This window comes from Typopeltis vanoorti, chromosome 5, assembly GCF_054136105.1.
Source record: "Typopeltis vanoorti isolate ZY-2024b chromosome 5, IOZ_Tvanoo_1.0, whole genome shotgun sequence".
Lineage (NCBI taxonomy): Eukaryota > Metazoa > Arthropoda > Arachnida > Uropygi > Thelyphonidae > Typopeltis > Typopeltis vanoorti.
Window position 1 is genome coordinate 66,736,501 of NC_143553.1, and position 22,770 is coordinate 66,759,270.

The following is a 22,770-nucleotide window of genomic DNA, read 5'->3' on the forward strand; positions in this document are numbered from 1 at the left end:
GCTTACATCTCAATTATCAGACAAGTACTATCTTTGATCCCATGGTATCAGTTACTGAATGAGAAAAATGTTAGCAATGCATGAGAAAAAGTGCTTAAATGAGGCAGTATCTGAATGTTAGTGTTAAAAGAATAATTGAGTTGGGAGTGAAATGGATGTGCAACATTATTAAGCAAGAGATCCACAAGATGATGTGGAAAGAATATCGTGAGAATAAGTATAAGAGGAGTTATGACAAGCCAGAAAAGTAGTGAGTATTATGCGAAAAGCTAAATCGGAGTATGAAAAGAAATTAGCTATACAAGCTAAAAGCAATCCAAAAGAATTTTATTGTTATGCCTCAATTAAAAGAAAGAATGAACATGGAAGAATAACTTTATTGAATGTAGATGGTACTCTAGTGTCAGAAGCTAATAACATTGTTCAATTAATGAGTGCTCACTCTGCTAAGATATATATCAGCTAGGTGTATGTAACATGGTGCACAGTGCTATTGCTACAATGGATGAAGAGTTATGACTGCATGAAAATGAGGTTGAATAGCTATTGCATAGCCTGAATAGGAATTTGTCACTAGGGATAGATGGAATATCAGCATGTTCAATCAAACTGGCTAGGCCTTTCTTTCACATGTTTGTATAACTTGAGTCTTAGCTCAGGAATGATACCACAGGAAGATAGTTCCATTGCACAAGGGTGGTGCAAAAACTGATGTGTCTAACTACTGACCTATCAGTATCTCTGGTGTGGTAGTGAAGATTTTAGAGACGTTGGTAACAATTTGCATACAAAAATGAGTAAACAAACAAGCTATACTCTCTGCAAGGAGCAGCACTGCTTTACTAAAGGTCATGTTTTAGCAATTTCTCATATTTTATAACAATGTCATGGGCGAGTTGGATAAAGGGAATGGATACACTATGATAATTTTGGATTTTGCTAAGGCATTTGATAGGATATCCAGTTTATGCAACAGTCTTTTATGCAAAAGACTGTTGCATAAACTGGAGAATATGAGATTGGAATATAAACTCTTGACTTGAATCACTGGATGGTTGACAGATAGATACGGTGGGTGCGAATCTGCCAGATTTAAGGTGACCAGTGGAGTACCTCAGGGTTCAATCCTTGGGCCATTATTGCTCAATCTATACATTCATAACATCAGGAAGGGTCTAACAGGAGATGTGCAATTATTTGCTGCTGATGCAAAGATAAGCAGGGCAATCAGGGATGCTATTGATATCCAGCACCTACAAAATGATTTGAATAGGCTGGAAATTTGGGAAAATGAAAATGGTTGTCAGTTTAATGTTAGTAAGTATAAATTTATGCACTTTGGAATGATGGGATTTCCAGCATATTAGCAGGGTTATGCTACAAGAAACTGATGAGGCTAGGGATCTTGGTGTAATGGTGGATAGGAATTTGAAGTTCAAAGTCACATAGCAAAAGTTATAAATATGAATACAGCTCAGAGGATAATTGCAATGTTGAAGCAAACCTTGACATGCAAGGATAAGGAAGTCATTTTGCCTCTTGATAAGACTATATCTAGATTATTGTGCACAGATTTGGTCTCCCAGGTTCCAAGAGGGTAAAGAAGCTGTGGAAAAGGTGCAAAAAAGAGTTACAAAGATTATATCCAGATTATGAGGACTACAAACTCTGGTTAACAGGAGAAACAACGGTGATATGATAGAGGCCTATAAACTTCTGAATGGGTGTTATAGAATATGGTATGATGAAATTTTTCATTATACGAAAGATAGAGAACACAAGGACATCTATGCAAGTTAAGTTTGTTAGCACTCAAGAAAGGGCAAGAGCTAGGTTTTTTTTTCACAGAGCAGTGAGTGAAATAGGCTGCCTTTAGTTGAGTGCATCTAGTGTGAATGAATTTAAGGGACAGTATGACAGCTGGTTTTTGTGATTTATAGTCTCTCTCGATCAGTCCTTGACTTCCTGGAGTTCTCAGATGACAACAATAACATGCCTGAAAAACTCAGGTAATTACCATTACTTAACTTGCCTAAGCCATACAGACAGTCCTAATTCCAACCATTAAAATTAATGTCAGTTCCTTGAATGCTAACAATTGATACAAATCAAGAATCTGCTAAGTAAAAATTCTTTGTCAGTTCATCTATTATCTGAAGATAACGAAAATGACAAATTACATACTTTGTATACCATTTGTTTTGCAATCCTTTTAGTTAAGCCACGGTTTTGAAACAAAATATTCTATACTTAAAGTAAATAATCAGCATGTAATAAGCATGACTCAAGAAATGCAATTAAACACATTATAACCAATTTTATTACTTCTTTGTAATTATATTTATACAGTCACAGCCAGGTTTAGTTGTTAAAAAAATGCACACGATTTCACACAATTTGTATACCACATAAAAATAAAACCCCAAAGAAATGCTACATTTTTTCATTAAGTAAATGCAAACTACACACATATAACCAAATTTCATTACTTCTTAGTAATTATATGAAAAGAAACAGTTACCACCAAGATATGACAAAATATACAAATAATGAAACTTGGCCCCAAAGAAATGCTACATTTCTTCATTAATTTAAGTATTGTTTCTGATTCATAATAGAATTTTTAGGTCACCCATAATCTAATTTGTTTTTTTGTGACAGATATTTCATTATCATTAGTAATTATATGAAAAGAAACAGTTATCACCAAGATATAATGAAAAAATATACAAATTAATGCAATATAAAAATAATGAAACTTGGTCCCAAAAGAAATGCTACATTTCTTCATTAATTTAAGTACTGTTTTCTGATTCATAATAGAATTTTTAGGTCACCTATAATCTAATTTGTTTTTATGTGAGAAAGAGATTGTAAATAAATGTCTTAAGTACAATATATCATATAAAAATATTTATAAATTAATTTAAATATAATAAATATGAGATGTCAGTATAATAAATGCAACAAAAGGGAAAGGTTTGTTATTTATATTCTACATGGACCACGTGATTAAAAAAATGGTAATTAAACCTAATAGTAGATATTACACTTTGTTCTTTACTATACAGATGACATTATCCTTTTTATCCATTAAACTTAGAAGTTTTTAGCCACAATAATTACTATGACGAATTTGTCACAGTGGTATGAAAAACAGAATATATCAATGACACTTGCACCTACAAAACATGTTATGTTTTAGCTACATAGGCTTTTTTTCCTTAGTGAAGATGGTAAACTAAATATGATAACAGAATAAGTAAGATTGGCATGGTGGGAAGCACTAGTAACATGGAACAAGAGAGAGAGATCAGCCAAAAGACCAAGCTAGCAATACAATGTTTGAACCTTATCAAGAGAGTTACGAGTTAGAAATACAGCTGATCAAGAAGGCAGATAATATGCAAGTTCTAAGGGAAAGAAATTAGGGAGGGAACAGATGGCATCAGTAGTAGAATCATATTAAAAACAAACATAAGAAAATAACTTGACATTATTAATATTCAAGAATGTGTAAGCAGAGTTGATCTAAGAGAGTATAATCACTTTAATAGAATAGAAGAATAAAGTGTAGCAAAATGTTCAACAGGAAGAAGGCCAAGATAAAGGTGAGTTGATAATTAGGAATGTTTTTGAAAACAAATGTAAGAAGTGATCAAATCATGCCCTGACAGGTAAATCTGGAAGAAAGTTTTTGATAAAAAAAAATAAACAATTATCTAAATTGTGCCAGTCACTGTCATAATATCTGATATACATCAAACAATGAAAAATTTAATCATCCCATATAAAAATAAGGTAGGCAGTCATGAGTAGGTGAGGTGGATACTTGGCATGCAACAGTATTCCCTTAAATAAAAGCAGTTCAAGATATTAATGTTTTATCAAACATAATAAAATTCTCAGCTTTGTAATGGAAGATTTCACTGAAAAAGCTGCCTTTGGGAGCAAAATTAATATAATCAAATTCCTGGTATGTACCAATAATTTGATAACATTAATTTTGGAGCTTGTAATGAATATAAAATCATTCTTATTTGCTTTGCCCATCTTAGTGCTGGTGCAGCTAATTCAAGTTTGAATAATTAGATCTCTATGTATACTAAATCACAACTACATTTTCTTTCATTTTAATTTATGAATGGAATTTACTCACGCACACAGGTTTATATATATATATATATATAGTTGACAATTGAAGAACGTGGGTTTGAACTGTGCCGTTCCACTTATAAGCATTTTTTTTAAAAAAATAAATATACTGGAAAATTTTTTGGAGATTTGCGACAAATTAAAAACTTGCAGATGGACCGTGTAGCCAAGAAATATCAAAAAAATTAAGAAAAAGTTAGGCATCTCGTGAATGCATAAAATATATGTAGACACTATTTTATTATTTACTACCATAAAGTATACACAAATCTATTGTAGAAAGTTATATCAAAACTTACGCAAAGAAACACTTAGACTGTTCATGGCCATTTGCAGTCGAGAGAAATGTAAAGATGCAGTATTAAATAACTGCATAAAATTAACTATTATTAATTAGTTAAATTAACAAAAATTTATAATGCTTCGTTCATTAGTGGGCTAGGCTAATGCGAAGCAATCACATCGATTGCACTAGGCTACCATAAAGCAATCATATTGCTGCTTCTTCATTATCAATGCATGAATCATTATACCTGTATATAAATATGAATTTCTTTTTCACATTATCTTTTCATTTTTGATGTCTAGTGTTAGTAATACGTATAACATCTACAGTGTTTTGTATCATATAAGACAATATTGATGTAGGTACTGACAGACAGACGATTCATCTTGTACATCTTGTATACAGACGATGTAGCTTACAGTATAGATGATACAGTCGAGTACTGTAAATGTATTTTCTCTTATGATTTTCTTAACATTTTCTTTTCTCTAGCTTACTTTATTGTAAGAATATAGTATATAATACATACATAAAATACAAAACGTGTTAATTGACAGTTTATGTTATTGGTAAAGATTCTGTTAACAGCAGCCTATAAATAGTTAAGTTTTGGGGAGTCAGTAGTTATACATGGATTTTTGAACAGGAAAAAGGGGGGGATGAGCGCCCCTAACTCTCGCGTTATTCAAGGGTCAACTGTATATATAAATATAAACCTAAAAAAAAAAAAAAAACGCAGGAAGCTCTCACACAGTTTCTCACCCCAGAAACATTGCTTGCTTTACTTGACTGTTTCCTCATTTGACTCTCCATGCAAAACACTTGCTCTCACTAGGGACAGTCTCTTCTTCTGGTACAAACTCATCAACTTACCTATCCCAGTATATCACTTCCTCTTCCCCATCCCAAAATGCCCTGTTTACATTTTCTCATACTCACATTCTAGAGAAAGACCTAATATTGCCTTAGTCACTCTTATCTGATCCTTTTCTAACCTCTCATCTCCTCAAAAATCAAGCTACCAAATCTACACACAGAATTAAGTTGAAAAGCCTGCCTTGTATAGTGCAATTATAATTTCTTAATTTTACATATCAACATCTTCATAATTGCTATAATACATTCTGCTGTCCACAATTCTTGTGATGTAACTCTCAAAATGTCAGGTCATTGTCCACCATTACTCTCGGACTTCTTATCTTTTCAACTGTCTTCAATAACATCCCCTAGCTGTGCACAAGACAGTGTTAAAACTAATTTTAACCTATGGATCTGAGAGCCAGGTTAAAAATAAAATATTGATCAAAGACGGGGAAACCCCAGAGTTCTGAGAAAGATTAGGGGAGAGTGAACAGATGGCATCAATGGCAGAATTATATTAAAAACAAGGATACTGCAAAAGGAACTTGACATCATTAGCATTCAGGAATGTGTGAGCATAGCTAATCTCATTTGGTATGGTCACTTAAACAATAGGAAAGATTAGCAAAACAAGTTTTTTTTTTTTTCTTTGCAAGAATGGCATGAAAAAGGCCAACATCTACATGGACTGATACAGTAAGAAGTGCCTTAGAAGACTAAAATATACTATCTGACAATATTGGAGTCCTGACAGATAACTGTTTAGTTTGAACGAAAATTGTCAATAGGAAGTCAATACTACATGAAAAAGTTTACATCAATAGTAAATATTCTTGACACTGCCTGAGTTTACAAGCTGTTCCATATATAACATGATGATACTGTACCTGCCAGCTAGTAATCTTGTATTCAATTTGAATTTATGCCAACTTATCATGTAACAATCTGTGAAAAGCATTTTCAAAATTTAGACGTATACCACTTTATGCATCTCCTTTGTCCGTTACATTTTGTCACCTTGTTAAAATATGTAAAGTAAATTGCTAAAACAAGTTTCTTTAGCAAATGCTCTGACCTTAACAGAATCCTGCTGTTATCAAATCAATCTCGAATCCTAGTTTTGTGTATGTTTATTTCAACATATACTTAAGACCAAGTTCTTAAAAGCAGTACTTGCAGTCTTCTTCTGCAGCTTGTCCCACTTGAGTGGGATCGCTGCTTTTGGTGAGTCTCATCAACATCCTCCTGTCTTGGGCTGTAACCCCATCCAGGTTTTTCATCCTCAAAAAGCAGTACTTGCAGTAATAAGGGCAAATACAACCTGGGGTGCAACTTGCTGATATCAATTGCATGTTGTAAACTGGCTTTGTTCTCATTTCTTAATCCTATCTACAAAAGGTTGATAACCTATAATGCACTTAGTACTGTTGGTGGGCAATTGGTTACATACTGAGGATCCTGCTCTAAAGGCTAAATGTGGGAATTTTTCTCAAGTAATTTCAGGCTTCCAATAAGAGAGAGAGAGAGAAAAAAAAATGTAGTCTTACAACCAGGCAACAACTATCTACCATTTAATGGCTCTTCCATAAACATCCATGACACATTGGGATTCTAATCATAGCCTGCTGGCCAGAGATCTTGCATACATTATCCATCATCCCACTCAGGCTGGCAAAATAAGAATAATAATAGTAAATACATTTAAAAAAATATTATTTAATTTAATTGAAAAGAATAAAATGTTTATACAGAGCAGCCAAAAGATCTGTTTATTCTTACAAAATATGATTTATCCAATAGCTATATTAGGAATAAACTCATCTTCAGAACAAGACCCCCAGTTGTTATTCTTTTTAGGTACACTTGTTTGGCTATGATGCCTATCAAGATTGCAGAAATAACTCTTATTATAATGATAAATCCAATCCCAGATCATGCCCGAAACAATGTAATTCAAAAAATCAATAGATACCCAACAGAAGTACATAGCCTCCAACTTTGGTGTACAAATAAGCAACATAAAATATTGAGCCATTAAAATGTAGCAGCTATTAAATACTTTTTAGCAAATAGCTGAAATTTTATTTTCTGTCAAGTCTCATGTGCATCATTTGTGCCGGTGCACTGACAAAGAAAGATTGAAGGATGTAATTAAAATGCATTGTTACACAAATGGGTTTTCCAATCTACAATTGGAATCCAATAGATTTAAGCCAGAAAAGGATAATTACATTAAAAATAAACAAATAACAGTGATGTGGTGTATTTAATGAGACTACCTTTTGAAAATTGAGAAAGAGTCATTTGTTTAAATTTGGTTAATATATATATGTATATATATATAGGAGTTCGAGGTTATATCGTAGTGTGTAGTGTTCATGCAAGCTCCTGATAAGATAAGTAATATTTTCAGTTATCGTTGATAAAATTACTTAATATTGCGTTGTTTTGTTTGCCTTGTGTATTTTAGTCCGTCTGTTTGTGTGTTTTTGGTGTGTTATAACTTATAATTTGATAAAACACGTTGCAAATAAGTATGGCACCTGTACGAAGGAAAATGGCGGCCAGTAATGATGGTTCGCCATCTTTATCAAAGAACGGTAGTATAAAAGAAATGAGTCAGTGTACTAGCTGTGAAATGTACGGAGTGTGGTTAGAAGATGATAAAGGATTGAATGTGTGTAGAAAATGTAGGGAGAATGAGGAATTGAAACGTATTTCGGATCGTGAGTGTGATATTTTTGTCAAACTTCAGAATGAAGAAAATAGGGATATGACAAGAAACGGCAAGGTTGTACATGAGAATTGTGAGAGTGTGAATATAGAAAGTGTAAATGATAGTATTAATGATATCTCAGAGAATAAAAAAGATGAGATAAATGCACCGAGTGAGATCGCGTTGTTGAATGGTAAGATAGAAAGGGCAAAACAGCAGCTAGAGTGCATGAACCAACCAATAATAAAAGGTATGACAGGAAAAATAGAAGTATGAATGTGAACATGAACAAAATGAAGGATAGAGTGCTGTATGGAGACTCGTTAGTACGAGGTGTGTTAGTAGAGGATTTGACAAAATCGTACCAACCTGGTGCGACCATAAAGGATGTAACTGAGTCTATTAGAGAGCAAAAGGAAAGGGTGAAAGAAATGATTGTTGTGGCAGGTACGAATGATTTGAAAGGAGATAAAATGGAAATGATAGAAGGCCTGAATGAATTGTTTGAGGTAGCAAAAGAAAAGAGTGAGAGAGAATGATTAGTCTTTTGCCACGGTATGACAATGAAATGTTTAAAAGGAGGGCCATAATTGCGAATGACTTTATGCGTGGGTTATGTATGACGAGTGGTGTGGAATTTGTGGATGTGTGGAGTGAGTTTGACGGGCGAAAGGATCTGTATAAGATGGATGGCTTGCATTTGAATGGTTACGGCGTAAAAAGTCTTGAGAAAGTGTTGCTGAATGTAGTGGATGTGCCAATTCAGGGAAACTAGATTTGTTAAGGGGGGGGGAGTAGATATACAGTCCTTAGGGAGGCAGTTGAATGTAAGAATGAATATAATATGCCAGAGCAAATAAGGACAACAAATCAGAGTGGGATAGTTAATATAAGGCATCAAGGTAGGGTTGGGGCTAATGGGGGTCTTAAATTCATGTACACTAATACTAGGAGTATTAGGAACAAGAAGGAAGAGTTTTTGGCCATGGTTGGCACTTCCAGACCACAGGTTATTGGTATTAGTGAGACATAGCTGACTGTAGATGATATACCCAGTGGGATTGAATGTGATGGGTATAGTGTGTTCAGGAATGACAGAGAGAATAAAATGGGGGGAGGAGTATTGTTGATGATAGCTGATGAGCTACAGCCAAGGAGAATAGAAGTTGAATTGCAGGATAGAGAAAAGAGCACATTTGAAGCCATTTGGTGTGAGATTGTGGCTAGCAGAACTAAATATACAATTGGGTGCTGCTATAGACCAGCACCCAATTGTATATTTAGTTTGGCTGTAACAAATATGACCACATTGCCACCAATTGGTGAGAGTGATCATAGGGTCTTGACTTGGGAGGTGGCTAAAGGTGTAGAATTTTTAATTAAGACAGGGTACATGTGGAATTATCGGGCTGGAAAGTATGACAAACTTAGGAGTTTGATTGGTTCAGTGCCACAGCATGTACAACTGCAAGGACTAGAAGTTGATAGTGCATGGGAGGTAGTTAAGAAGTGCTTGCATGAAGCAATGGCTGACTGTATACCTAGAGTCCGAATAATAAATCAAGTAGGGGTTAAATGGATGAATAACACCATTAAGCTTGAGCTGCAAAAAAAGAAACAACTATGGAGGGAATTTAAGGAGAAAGGTGACCGGCAGGCACATGAACGGTATAAAGCGCAAGCCAGAAGGGTGACGAGTGTGGTAAGAAAAGCAAATAAGATTATGAAAGAACATTAGCCATGCAGGCTAAAGAGAATCCTAAACAGTTTTTTAGATATGTAGCAAGTAAAAGGAAAAACGTACATGACAGAATGATTTTAAAGAATGCCGATGGTAGGGAGGTAACTGAATCAGTTGAGTTACTGAGTGAGCACTTTGCAAGAATATATCATCCAGGTGGGACATTGCAGAAACGAATAAACCAGTAGATTATATGGGAATTGTGGTGAATGAAGTGGAGGTGAGTAGTCTATTGCATAACCTCAATGTCAATACATCTGTGGGATTGGATGGTATACCAGCTAGTGTTGTACGAGAAGCAGCTAAAGAATTGTCAGTACCCTTGACCATTTTGTTTAATTTGAGTCTCAGGTCTGGGTTAGTCCTGAGCGGGTGGAAAGAGGGGAAAATAGTTCCACTGTATAAAGGTGGTTCCAAGACTGCTGTTGTAAATTACCGACCGATTAGCATATCAGGAATCATTGTCAAGGTCTTAGAGAAATTAGTCAAGAAAAGAATACAGGATTGGATAGATGAAAATGAGATACTGTATGGGGGACAACATGGTTTTGTGAAGGGTAGATCATGCCTCAGTAACTTACTCACGTTTTATAACACAGTGACGGCTGAACTGGATAGGGGTAATGGGTTTACAGTGATACTACTGGACCTTACCAAGGCCTTTGATAGGATACCACATGGAACCCTAATCAATAAACTGGAGCAGATGGGGATAGATATAGGGTTGGTGAGATGGATAGGAGGGTGGTTGAAGGAGAGATACCAGAGAGTGGTTTATTCAGGAGTGGAGTCTAAAAGACATCTTGTGACTAGTGGAGTGCCCCAGGGCTCTGTTCTTGGACCACTGCTTTTCAATTTGTTCATCAATGATATTGGAAAGGATTTGAGAAGAAGTGTTCACTTGTTTGCTGATGATGCAAAGTTGGGTAGAGCAATTGTGAGTGCACAGGATGTCAAAATTTTACAGGATGATTTGGATAGTTTGGAGGACTGGGCTAGGAAAAATGGATGTCAATTTAATGTGGCAAAGTGTAATGTTATGCACTTTGGTTTGAAAAGAATAGCAGCAGTATATCGCATTGGTGGAACCGTACTCCAGGAGATTGATGAGGTCAGGGATTTGGGAGTGTTGGTGGATAGGGAGTTGAAGTTTAGGGGGCACATTGCAAAAGTGACTAAAACAGCTCACCAAATCACTTGGCTTCTGAAAAATACTTTAACATGCAGAGACAAACAAGTTGTTGTTCCTCTGTATCGAGCCTTGATAAGACCCCATCTGGACTTCTGAGCCCAGTTATGGGCACCAGGGTTTCTTCGTGATGGGGAGAAAGTGGAGAGGGTCCACAGACGAGTGACCAAGATGATAGCAGGTCTGTGGAATGAACCTTATGAGAATAGGTTGAGGATTTGTGGGTTGCAGAAATTGGACGATAGGCGAAGGAGGGGTGACATGATTGAGACATTCAAATTACTGAAGGGTTTTTATAAGATTGATCCAGAAAATATTTTTGAAAATATGACTGGTGGTGGGAAGACTAGGGGTCATGCATGGAAGCTGGGCAAGAGCGTGGTTGACAAGGGTGTTTGAGCTAGGTTTTTTACTTGGAGAGTGGTGAATGAGTGGAATAAGCTTCCAGAGTCTGTTGTGGGTGCTACGACCGTGAATGAGTTCAAGGCAAGGTATGATAGATACTGTGTGAATGTTGAATAGTTGTTCTTGACATGATGTTAGGGCCTCCCTTGATGAGTCTGTCGACTCCTTGGAGTTTCCCGGAACAACAACAATAATAATAATATATATTTATATTAGAATTTTACTGACTAGAAACACCGAAATTAGACAAAAACTTTAATTAGAACACAACTAGTTCATCGGTGTACATACTATCACAAAAAACTGGAAAATTAGCAGGATAAAAAAGTGAACTTCTCATATGAACAAGTTAGCAACAACCATAACAGTCAAGTTTGAACTGGCATCCATGTGCCAGGTCTGGCGTGAGTTGTTAGTGAGTGGGAACTATCTTGAGAACACCAAAATTGAATTACTGTGCTGTGTGAATCAGGTAAGCTATAAATTAAACTTAAATTACTGTTCATCTGTGAGGGGTGCAGAACTATTTCTTTTGATTCTAAGATGCGTCTTGCTAGTTCATCAGGGCCATAAATATCCATTTATGGATATTTGTAGTACGTAAAATTCTAATGTAGTCAGTAAAATTCTAATATAAAAATGTCTACAATCCAAGTAAATACCCTTAATAATATTTACACACACACACACACACACACACACACACACACACACACACACACACACACACACACACACACACACACACAAAGCTTCATAGCTCTCTTTGTACAACCTTTCTAGTAAGAATCAAATATAAAACTGTGCTATTCTAATGGACTCTGTGAATGGAAGAAATTAGACTACATACTGTACAAAACAGTATGTACAAGAAACAAAACTGTACAAGAAAATCATGACTGTTAATAAACAGTCATGATTTTCTTGGTCAATGCTTGTTGACCTTCCAGTCTAAAGATTTAGATACTTAGATCATTAAAACATCACTCATTATGATGTTTGTAACTCATACTTCAATTCTATTGCAATGATTATTAAATGCATTTAGCTGCTTTTGGATACATGCATACATTCACATCTAGCTAAACCTTTCCAAAACCTGAGTGCATGCACACAATTCAGACATATAAACACATAGGGCCTTATAATCTTAGTTGCCTTTCCAATAAATTTGCCAACCAAACTAAAACAACCTAAAGATCATTATTCTTATGAAATAATTCTTATGTAAGTTTCGTCTTATGCAAATAGTTACACAAGCCTGACTGCTCAGTATCACTATGCTAATTGTAACACATTTATGAATTAATTTTAAAATTACCTTTTGGCTGCTCAAGCTTAACATAAAAATAAGGATCATATATCTGTTATTGGCTAAATATATTTGTCTCCATGTAAACAGCTACTGCTGGCTCTAAATATTTCAAGTTCACCGATGATCTAAGCAAATAATCTCTACTGTCCACTTTTATACTGTGCAAGTGACATTTTTGTCTATTTTTCAATTTAACAATTTATAAAATTCGTTAGTATTTATTGTACTGACATTTCATATATATTTCAGACAAAAATGAAAAAAAGTTTGTACACAAAGAAAAATTATATTAAAATAATTAAATTTAAAAAACTATATCGCCATATTTTCCAATTGGCATAACTTTTAAAAAGTTACAAAATCAGTTATTTATCCTTAAGTGATACTTAAGGATAAATAACTGATTTTGTAACTTTGTGCTGCACCCTTCTCCATAACAGTAATGTTATTGTTTGTAGCTAATGTTGACAAGGGGCAAAATCAGAATGTTTATAAATGGAAATAATGCAATATTAGATCAATTTTTAATATAAATATTAATTTTTTTAAAAATAATATATAAAAAGTCATATTCAAAGAAAAAATAAATCACATACATGTATATATAAATAAGAAACTCATGACACTTTATAGTCAGTTCACAAAGAACCAATGTACATGAACAATAGATGCCAACCAATTTCAAACTTTGGAAAACCAATCTTCAGAATGACACTCTACAGAGTATCAGCATGAAATCACAAATGCAGCAGCCAAGGTAAAATCACCACACAGAGTTGGTCATTATTAGTTTTTTATTTTCTTCCAATGAGTATGAATGCAGTTTAGTTTTTTTTTTTTTTTTTTGTTAATCCTTAAAGATGCTAAATAATATTTGTTAGAAAAGTATAATGTTAAAAATATTTGTTAGAAAAGTATAATGTTAAAACATGATTTTATTTTTTCTCTTACCGGTTTCTACATGTATAACTTAAATCATGTAAATCAAATTTATTTTATTGTATATTAATTAGTACAAATGGCTACTTTACATACTTTACATACTAGGTACCGATTGACTTGTTTCTTTTGCACCTACGGATATAGTCAAAAAGAATGTAAAGTACTTCATGTTTATATATATGTCAACAATAATGAGAAACTATTGATTACAAATATATGATTTATTGTTCTCCAATAAAAGTGAGTGGAAAGTACAGCCTGATTTCCTTAAAAGTTTCTTTCAATGGAAGAATTCGTCAAAATTCTGCCTTGAAAAATGGAAGTGGAGAGTGGAATGTAAAAATAAAAAATTCAAAATACTGGATTTTGTATCCCTACACTTTGCATTTTTCAAAACTAAACTTCCTATTAGATTTGATATTTACACAGAAAGGAGCACATCAGCAAACAAAAATTTCATTTAAAATATTTAGACATTTTTACACTGAAACAGAATTAATATATTCTTGCAATGATCCAAATCGATCAATCAATTTATGCTATAAAATTATAGTTGCAATTTAGCATGTTATCAATTTGAGAAAAAAAAAGATTTTTGCATTTTATCTGAAGCTGTTATAAGAAAACACCATTATATCAAACTCAATCACTACAACAAACTAATGAAAAGTCCCGCAGGCACAATGATGCGATTCTATAGAAAATTCATTATAACAAACCATTCCCCCTATGAATTTTGATGATTAAAGTTATAAGATTAAACTAAAAATTATTATATTGCAAATGAAAGCTAAATTTATAAACCTATAATTTTCATCGACATAGGAGTAGTGTTTTAACTAAATTCAGTTGCTGAAAAACCTTTAGCTATTTTTTGAATACAGGCTTCCATCAATGAACTTACCATTAGACACATAAAAGGCTTTATTTCCTTTATTATGGATATTTACATGTATAAGCAGTCCCTTGTTCAAAGACATTATATTCTAACTGCAAGCACATGCAAATACCCAAAATATAAAAAAAAAGAAAAGAAAAGAAAAAAAGAGGATTGCTATTGTATTGATAAAACAGCATAAGTTTTTTTTTTTTTTTTTTTTTTTTTTTTTTGAAATGTTAAATTTAAGGCTGTTATTAATGTGTGTATATACAAAAGAGAACTAATTTATTGATATCAAAAAATTAATGTAATGAAAAATTTATACATGCTGTCTATCAATGACAGACCTAAGAGTTATAATATTCAATGCTTCCTTAAATTATTTGGAACAATTTTATGCTGGGAAAATACAGAGATGACATTATAATAATACATAAAGATTCTTCTGATTTTGGAGTAAATTTTAAAAATCAGAGGGAAACGTTTGTAAATTCTGAGACAAGATATTAATCAGAACTTTTCTGGCAAATGGTATACCAGCTTCTAACACTTAATTGAAAATAAGCTTGATATTGTTGTGTGTGTGTGTAAGTGATTCTTCTTTTTTTCAATCAGAACTATTATTAACTACTGACATGACAATCACAATCCTTTATTATAATATGCAACTGTAGGTGAATCTGGCAATTTGCGTACCTTATCTTGAATTTCAGGCTCTAGTCTGCTTATAGAAATAGAGCTATAATAAAAAAAAATAACATAATTAACAAAATAATTTAACAGTACAATCAAAATAACTCCAGCAAGTTATGAATTTATTTAAATTTTGTGCAAAATGTTTGGGCAGCCTCCAATAAAGACTATAGTTTGTGATCTCCCATCCTAGAATATTTATAAAGCAGCAGGTCATAAACTAGAAAAACCAGAATATTCATAACAGTCAGACACATGAGCTGTCTTGAAAACTTCCTACTGTTATTTGATCAATGATACTCACTTATATAAACATAAATAGTACTCTAAGTTTTAAAGTAGTATTTAATAACTTATTAAACTGCATAAGAAATGCAACACATAACTCCTAATAGAATTCTACACCATTAAGAAACCCTGTCATTCTGACTGGTTTTAAGAGGGGTTATATTCAATAAACACTAAAAAAAGATCAACTTTCACTTGAAAAGGTGGTGCACCTAAAAAGCTATGGGTTTGAATCCCACCATGGGCATGGAGATGTTTGCGATTGTCTGTGGAAATACCAATGGTGGTAGGTGATAGATGGTGTTAATGTAGTTGCAGTTAGTCAGTGATTGAATGGTGGAGACGGAGTTGAAGAGCAGGTGCCCTCCCTCGATGAGTCCTTGGACTCCCTGGACTGACTGGTTAGTTTTGACCTGGAGGTGTCAAATAATAATAATAATGAATAGACATAAACGATGGTATTTGATCAACAAAAACACATATCAGAAGGAGCCAGACATCCAAAACAATCCAGTCCAGAATCACATCAATTTGAAGGTAAAATAACATCAGAATGCATTAATACTGTCAGTAGTGTATTAAGATGTTCAAGCATCCTGCACAACTTTATCCCAAATGTCAGCAAGCATCTGCTCAACAACTCGAATGCTTTGAATGAACAATTTGAATTCACTTAAGGATTTGAATGATGCACTATATATATGATCTTTATAGAATTTGGAAAAGGTGCATGACAATGCCAGGGTAAGTAATATAGCTCATGCTAAAATACTGACATCTGCATATCAGAATCATTCGATTAAATGGAACAGAAAGATAAAGATAGTTATGAATGTCATAAGCTTATTAGAAATACATTTAGAAAAACTGAGAGGTTTTATGTTAAATGTGAGAGTACTACATTGTTGAGAATTGGTGCAAAAAATAATCTGAGATTGATAACAAACTGGAACTAAAACTTATACTTCTTTATATTAATTCTGACTTGGTAAAAAATGTGCCTTGCATGAATTGTAGTATTCTTTGATAGTCTTTATCAACAACAGTATAGTTGCAAAAATGACATGTTATTTACAGTTGGAAAGACTCAATTTCGATAGTTAACACACAAACTTTGTGTGTTAAGTATCTTCATGACTTGTCCACTTATATATAGAGCCTGTTAACTTCACATCATTCCATAATGCAAAACATTTCCTTGCAGATGTGCATACCGTTATATATTATTAGGAGGATCACTACCCAGACCAGTTTTGATAAGGTCTCAATCACTGGGAGCTATTAAGGTTAAATCAATGCAGAAATCATATATTTTCCATATACAATAGTAAAATTGCATATCACATTCTTATAATAATCTGGATCAGAGATAATAGAATTTTTTTTTTTTGCTTGTGGCTACATTATATAACCTTTTTTATAGTTATATTATTCTACATGGTTAAACCATACAGAATAATATATAATGAATAGAAATGAATAAAAGAATAGAAACCATTAAATATATGGTTATATTATGTATATTTGGAATGCAAAAGTGGGAGAAAAAGAAGAATGAGGCATCACTGGAAAATTTGGTTTAGGACTGAGGATGAAGCAGGAGAAAGGATGTTGGAGTTTTGTGTTGAGAACAGTTGCTTTATTGCAAACATTTGGTTTCAATAACATAAAAGAAGATTGTACACATGGACTTCACCTAATGGAGAATACAGAAATCAGATAGATTATATTGTTGCCAGTAGAAGGTGGAGAAGTGCTATCCAAGCAGCAAAAACACTACCTGGTGCATACTACTGTGGACAGATCATGAATTATTGATATCTAAGTTAAATTGAAATTAAGGGCTAAGAAGAAACAAAAGGACAGTATTAGATTGATTTAAATCCCATAAGTGAAGCCTTTAAAAACAGATGTCAGAAATAAATTAAAAGGTTTGAAGGACAGGAAGAGAATTAGAAGGGCTGTGAAAAGAAACAAAATGAAAATCAACAGTCATAGAAGCAGCAAAAAAAGACTAAGCAAAGCAACAAGAAAGAAAGATTGTAAATGGGTGTCAGAAAAAGCTATTCAAGTAAGCAGAGGAAAGAAGAAAAATAAAACTTCAGAGAAACAAAGAAAGGGTTACAACTGGGTGCAGATTTCCAAAGACAGTACAGGAAAGACAAGGAAAAACATCTAAACAAAAGGTGCAAGGAAATTGAAGAAAGCAATATTATAAGAGATCTGTTTAGAAAAATAAATGATATTACAGGGAGTTTATCCCTAGATTAAGAGTTGTAAAAAGTAATATAATTGAGGAAAATGTCTGATGGAAGAAGCAGTGAAAAAAAGATGGAAAGAGTATGTAGATTTGTACAAGAAAGATAATAATAATAATGAAGGAGAATTTGAAAGGAGAGAATTTGTTTAGGAATCTATGATAATGAAATGTGAAATGATATCAGCAATGGGAACAGCTGCCAAAAGGTAAAGCTCCTGGAGCTGATGGAACGTCAGTGGAATTATTGAGAGAAGCTGGGGATGAAGTAGTGTATACATTGATTGAAATTTGTCAACAGGTTTGGAAGAAAATATACTGGCCTAGAGATTGGAAAACATCAGTATTCATCCCAATTCCCAAAAAATCAAATCCCAGAGGTTGTGAGAATTATAGAACCATAGCTTTAATTTCACATGCAAGTCAAGTTATGCTGAAAGTGATCCAACAAAGACTGGAGCCATATGTGAAGAGAGAAATGCCACAAGAACAGGCAGGTTTTATGAGAGGTAGAGAAACTAGAGACCAAATAGCAAACATGAGATGGGTTATGGAAAGAACAAGAGAATTTCAGAAGAAAGTATTCATCTGTTTTTATTGATTATAAAGCTTTTGATTGCATGGATCACAACAAATTGTGGATTGTAATGAGATCAATGGGAATACCTGAGCATCTCAGCTCGCCTCCACATGGTGAACCCTGGTAATGCTAAATGAGCTAAAGTGACTGCTGGCAGCCAGACCTATCTTAACGATCTCCTGGCTATAGACACATGAAATTACAAGCTATACAATCACCAAACGGTCCTTTTCAGGACCACAAGAAAAGAAAACTATGTGCTTATTTCTGGATTTGCCAACTCAACATTGAAGGAATCAGCTTTACTAAAAGTCAAAATCTCTCAAAAATCCTTCAAGAAAATGATATAGACATAGCTGTCATTCAAGAAACACACACAGATAATGAACAACAATTGAAATCTAAAGGAAAAATTGCAGGGGTACGATATACTAGGAGCTACACATCACCAAGCTCATGGCTGTGCAGCTTACGTATGCAGAGAATGCACACTTAATATCAGCACATATTAATCAGAATATACACATTATCATTGCCAAAACTGACGATCTCACAGTGGTTAACATCTATAAGCCTCCCCTGGTAGAATGGCCATCTGAAGTAATTCCCATATTTCCACATCCCACTATTTACATAGGAGATTTTAACAACCATCACACCATGTGGAATTACAATAATAATAATGGAAATGGTGAAGCATTAACAAACTGGGCTGAGCAAAACAATCTTAGCTTAATATTTGATGCAAAGGACGAAGGAACCTTTAAGGCTGCAGTATGGAAGAGGGAATACAACCCAGACCTCTGCTTTGTTACCCAAAATTTGCAAAATCAGCTGATACACACAACAAAACAAATCCTTGAAGATTTTCTACACAGCCAACATCGCCCAGTATTGGTAGAAGTAAGAATACAAATACCAATAATACGGTCTATTCCACAACCAAGATGGAATTTTAGAAAAGCGAACTGGTAGGATTTTTCACAAGAACTGGATAAAATAGTAAGATGGATACCTCCTGTGAGTGAAAACTACAACAGATTTATTGTAGCAGTCATATCAACAGCTAAGAAGTATATTCCAAGGAGTTTCCAAAAGGAATGCATACCTGGCTGGAATAAAGACTGTGAAGAGCTATATCAAGTCTACTTAGAATCTGGCGACTGTGAAATAGCTGACGAATTACTCCAGAAGCTTGATAATGAGCGCAGAGAAAAATGAATAAAAACTACAGAGGACTTAGACTTTAAAAAATCAAGTAGAAAAGCATGGAGCCTATTAAAGAAGTTAGGTGGAAGTAACCCAATCACTCATAAAGATCCTTTGGTGACTCCAGATCAAATTGCCTGTCGAATAACCTTGCTGTCTAGAGCCCCTTGAGATCATCAACACCCACACACACACGGGAAGTTAAACAAACACTCAGAAACTCACGACAAAGTGCAGATGGCAGTTCCCAATTTTCACAAGAATTTACCACAGACAAAATAACTGAGGCCTTAAAGGAGGTGAAAATTGGCAAAGCATCAGGCTTTGATGGTGTTCACCCGGAATTCTTGGTAAACTATGGAAAAAATGTTCGTCAATGGCTAACAAGATTCTTTTCTCACATTTTAAGGACGGGAAACCTTCCAACAGCCTTTAAGAGAACCAAAATAATAGCCATATTAAAACCCAACAAGCCTCAAGATCAAGCAGAGAGCTATCGCCCAATTGCGCTCCTCAGTTGCTGTTATAAGCTCCTTAACAGAATTGGACAAAAAAAATTGCTTATGCTGATGACATAGCCCTCGCCATCCAACACAAGACCATTGAAGTAACTGAATTACCTTAGAACCATTGTGGAATACTTTCATAAACGGAGACCAACACCAAACCTCAATAAGACCGAGGTTAACTCTTTTCACCTAAATACCAAATTGGCAAATACCCTGTTGAGCAAATAGGCTTTAGGACTCAACGTAGTTGTATGGACCAAGTACTAAGCTTTACTACTCATATCGAAGCAGGCTTCCAGAGATGTTTGAAAACTTCTGTTGTGTTTGTTGACCTTACTGCTGCATATGACACAGTATGGAAAGAGGGGATGCTATACAAGCTGATACAAGTCATACCATGCCAATCCATCATAAGACTCATTGGTAACATGCTTTCTGACAGGTTTTTCCATGTGATACCGGGAAATAAAATGAGCAAACTGAGAAAGCTGAACAATGGCTCCCACCGGGCTCAGTATTAGCACCAATCTTGTTCAACTTATTTACATCTGATCTACCGACAACTAGGTAAAAAAAAAAATTGCTTATGCTGATGACATAGCCCTCGCCATCCAACACAAGACCATTGAAGTAACTGAATTACCTTAGAACCATTGTGGAATACTTTCATAAATGGAGACCAACACCAAACCTCAATAAGACCGAGGTTAACTCTTTTCACCTAAATACCAAATTGGCAAATAGGAAACTTCAGGTCAGCTTTAACAACACAATGCTGCAGAACCAAGATTTCTCTAAATATCTGGGTGTTACCCTGGATAGAACACTATCTTTCAAAAGACATCTGGAGAATCTCTTTTTAAAGATTAGAACCCATAATAACATATACAAAAACTGTGTGGTTCTACATGGGGTTCTTCTGCTATTACACTAAGATACTCCATGTTGGCCTTAGTCAACTCTGCAGCATAATATTGTTCACCAGTATGGCTAAACAGTGCTCATATCAAGAAATCGACATGCAAATAAATGCAGTGATGAGGACAATAACAGGTTGTGTCAAATCCATTCCCCTATAGTGGCTTCCAACTTTGAGCAATATTGCACCACCGAACCTGCACAGACAAAATGCTCTGGTAAAAGAATACAAAAAAATAAACAACAATCCCCTGTTGTCGATACATAAAGGCTTCCCATATATAAATATGAATCTACTTAAATCTCGACGGCCTCCACTAATACTGGCTGGAGAACTAGTAAATAGCAATTTTAATGTTAATTTGAAATATAGAAACTTGGAAAGAAAAATCGCCACCAGACTTAAACAAGTATATCCTTCCCAACCAAAATCCAAAAGGGACTGAGCTTCCACATCATCTATGGAAAAGTCTAAATAGGATACGCACAGGACATGGTATCTGTGCAGACAGCTTACAAAAGTGGGGAAGAACACCTACATCCCCCAATGCGACTGTGGAGCCATAAACCAAACCATCCGGCACATAGCAGAGGACTGCAGCATAAGAGCCTACCCTGGTGACCTGAGAGACTTTTTTGAGGCAGATCCTTCAGCGATTGGCTATCTGAACTTGACTTAAAATTGTAGACTTTTTTTACCTGACATTTGTATATGTGCATTACTTGTATCGTTTTTATTGTCTGCACAAATATGTATTTATATATTCTGATGTCATGTGCCTTTATTATGCCATATGCTAAATAATAAATAACCTGAGCATCTAATTCTTTTGATAAGAGAGCTGTATGACAACCAAGACACTTCAGTTAAAAACAGTCTTTGGAGAAATAAACAATGTTTGAATGGGAAAAGGGGGGGGGGGTGGCAGGGTTGAATACTGTCGCCCTACCTTTTTGATATTTATAGTGATATTATGAGAATGGCTGACTTAGACAAAGATCCAGCTGGAATTAAGATTGGTGGCAGAAAAATAAATAATTTAAGATATGCTGATGATACAACCCTCATAGCAGAAACTAAGGAATATCTGGAGCAGTTGATTCTGTTGGTTAAGAGGGAAAGTAACAAAGCCAGGTTTAATTTAAACATCAGCAAAACAAAAGCGATGGCTTCTGGCAATTTAAATAAATTCATAATAGAGGAAGATAAAATAGAAATCATTGAAAGCTATGATTTACTGGGATCCAGAATCAGAAATAATGGTGAAGATGAAATTAAAAGAAGATTAGTCATGGGAAAAAAAAAGCGATGTTAAACTTGACAAAAATTATGAAAGATAGAGGTGTAAGGCCACGAAAGTTAGCATTGCGAAAGCAATGGTATTTTCAGTGGTGCTGTATGGATGTGAAAGCTGGATTATTAAGAAGAAAGATAGAAAGCAAATTGATTCATTTGAATTATGGGTGTGGAGGAGACTATTGAGAATCCCGTGGACTGCAAGAATTACTGATAAGAAAGTTTTAGGGAGTATAAAGGCTCCTTGGAGGCAAAGATCACTAAACAGAAGTTGATGTACTTTGGACATATTATGTGAGCTGAAGAATCATTGGAAAAGCCAGTTATGTTGGAGAAGTTTGAGGGAATGAAAAGAAGAGGAAGACCAAAAAACAGTCAACTCTCTCTCTCTCTCTCTCTCTCTCTCCCCCTGGATAGCCAGTTTCCTCTCTGCTGGTTCACTGTATGTCAAGGTGGATGGCACCATCTTGTTGAGCTTTGCCAACAATGCAGGAATGCCTTAGAACTCTGTTTTCTCACCTAACTTCTT

General features: G+C 34.5%; 1 protein-coding gene across 4 annotated transcripts in view; it reads right to left on the reverse strand.

Annotated features, from left to right (window-relative positions):
* Positions 1–13,812: 13,812 nt before the first annotated feature.
* Positions 13,813–22,770, reverse strand: part of Sfxn1-3 (Sideroflexin-1-3) — a 260,013-nt gene continuing 251,055 nt past the window's right edge. For all 4 annotated transcript variants that reach the window (XM_090392487.1, XM_090392486.1, XM_090392488.1 and 1 more), the window contains exon 11: positions 13,813–15,229. In XM_090392487.1, coding sequence (XP_090248613.1) covers positions 15,133–15,229 — 97 coding nt within the window. In that variant the 3' untranslated portion in view covers positions 13,813–15,132. The remainder of the gene's footprint in view (positions 15,230–22,770) is intronic.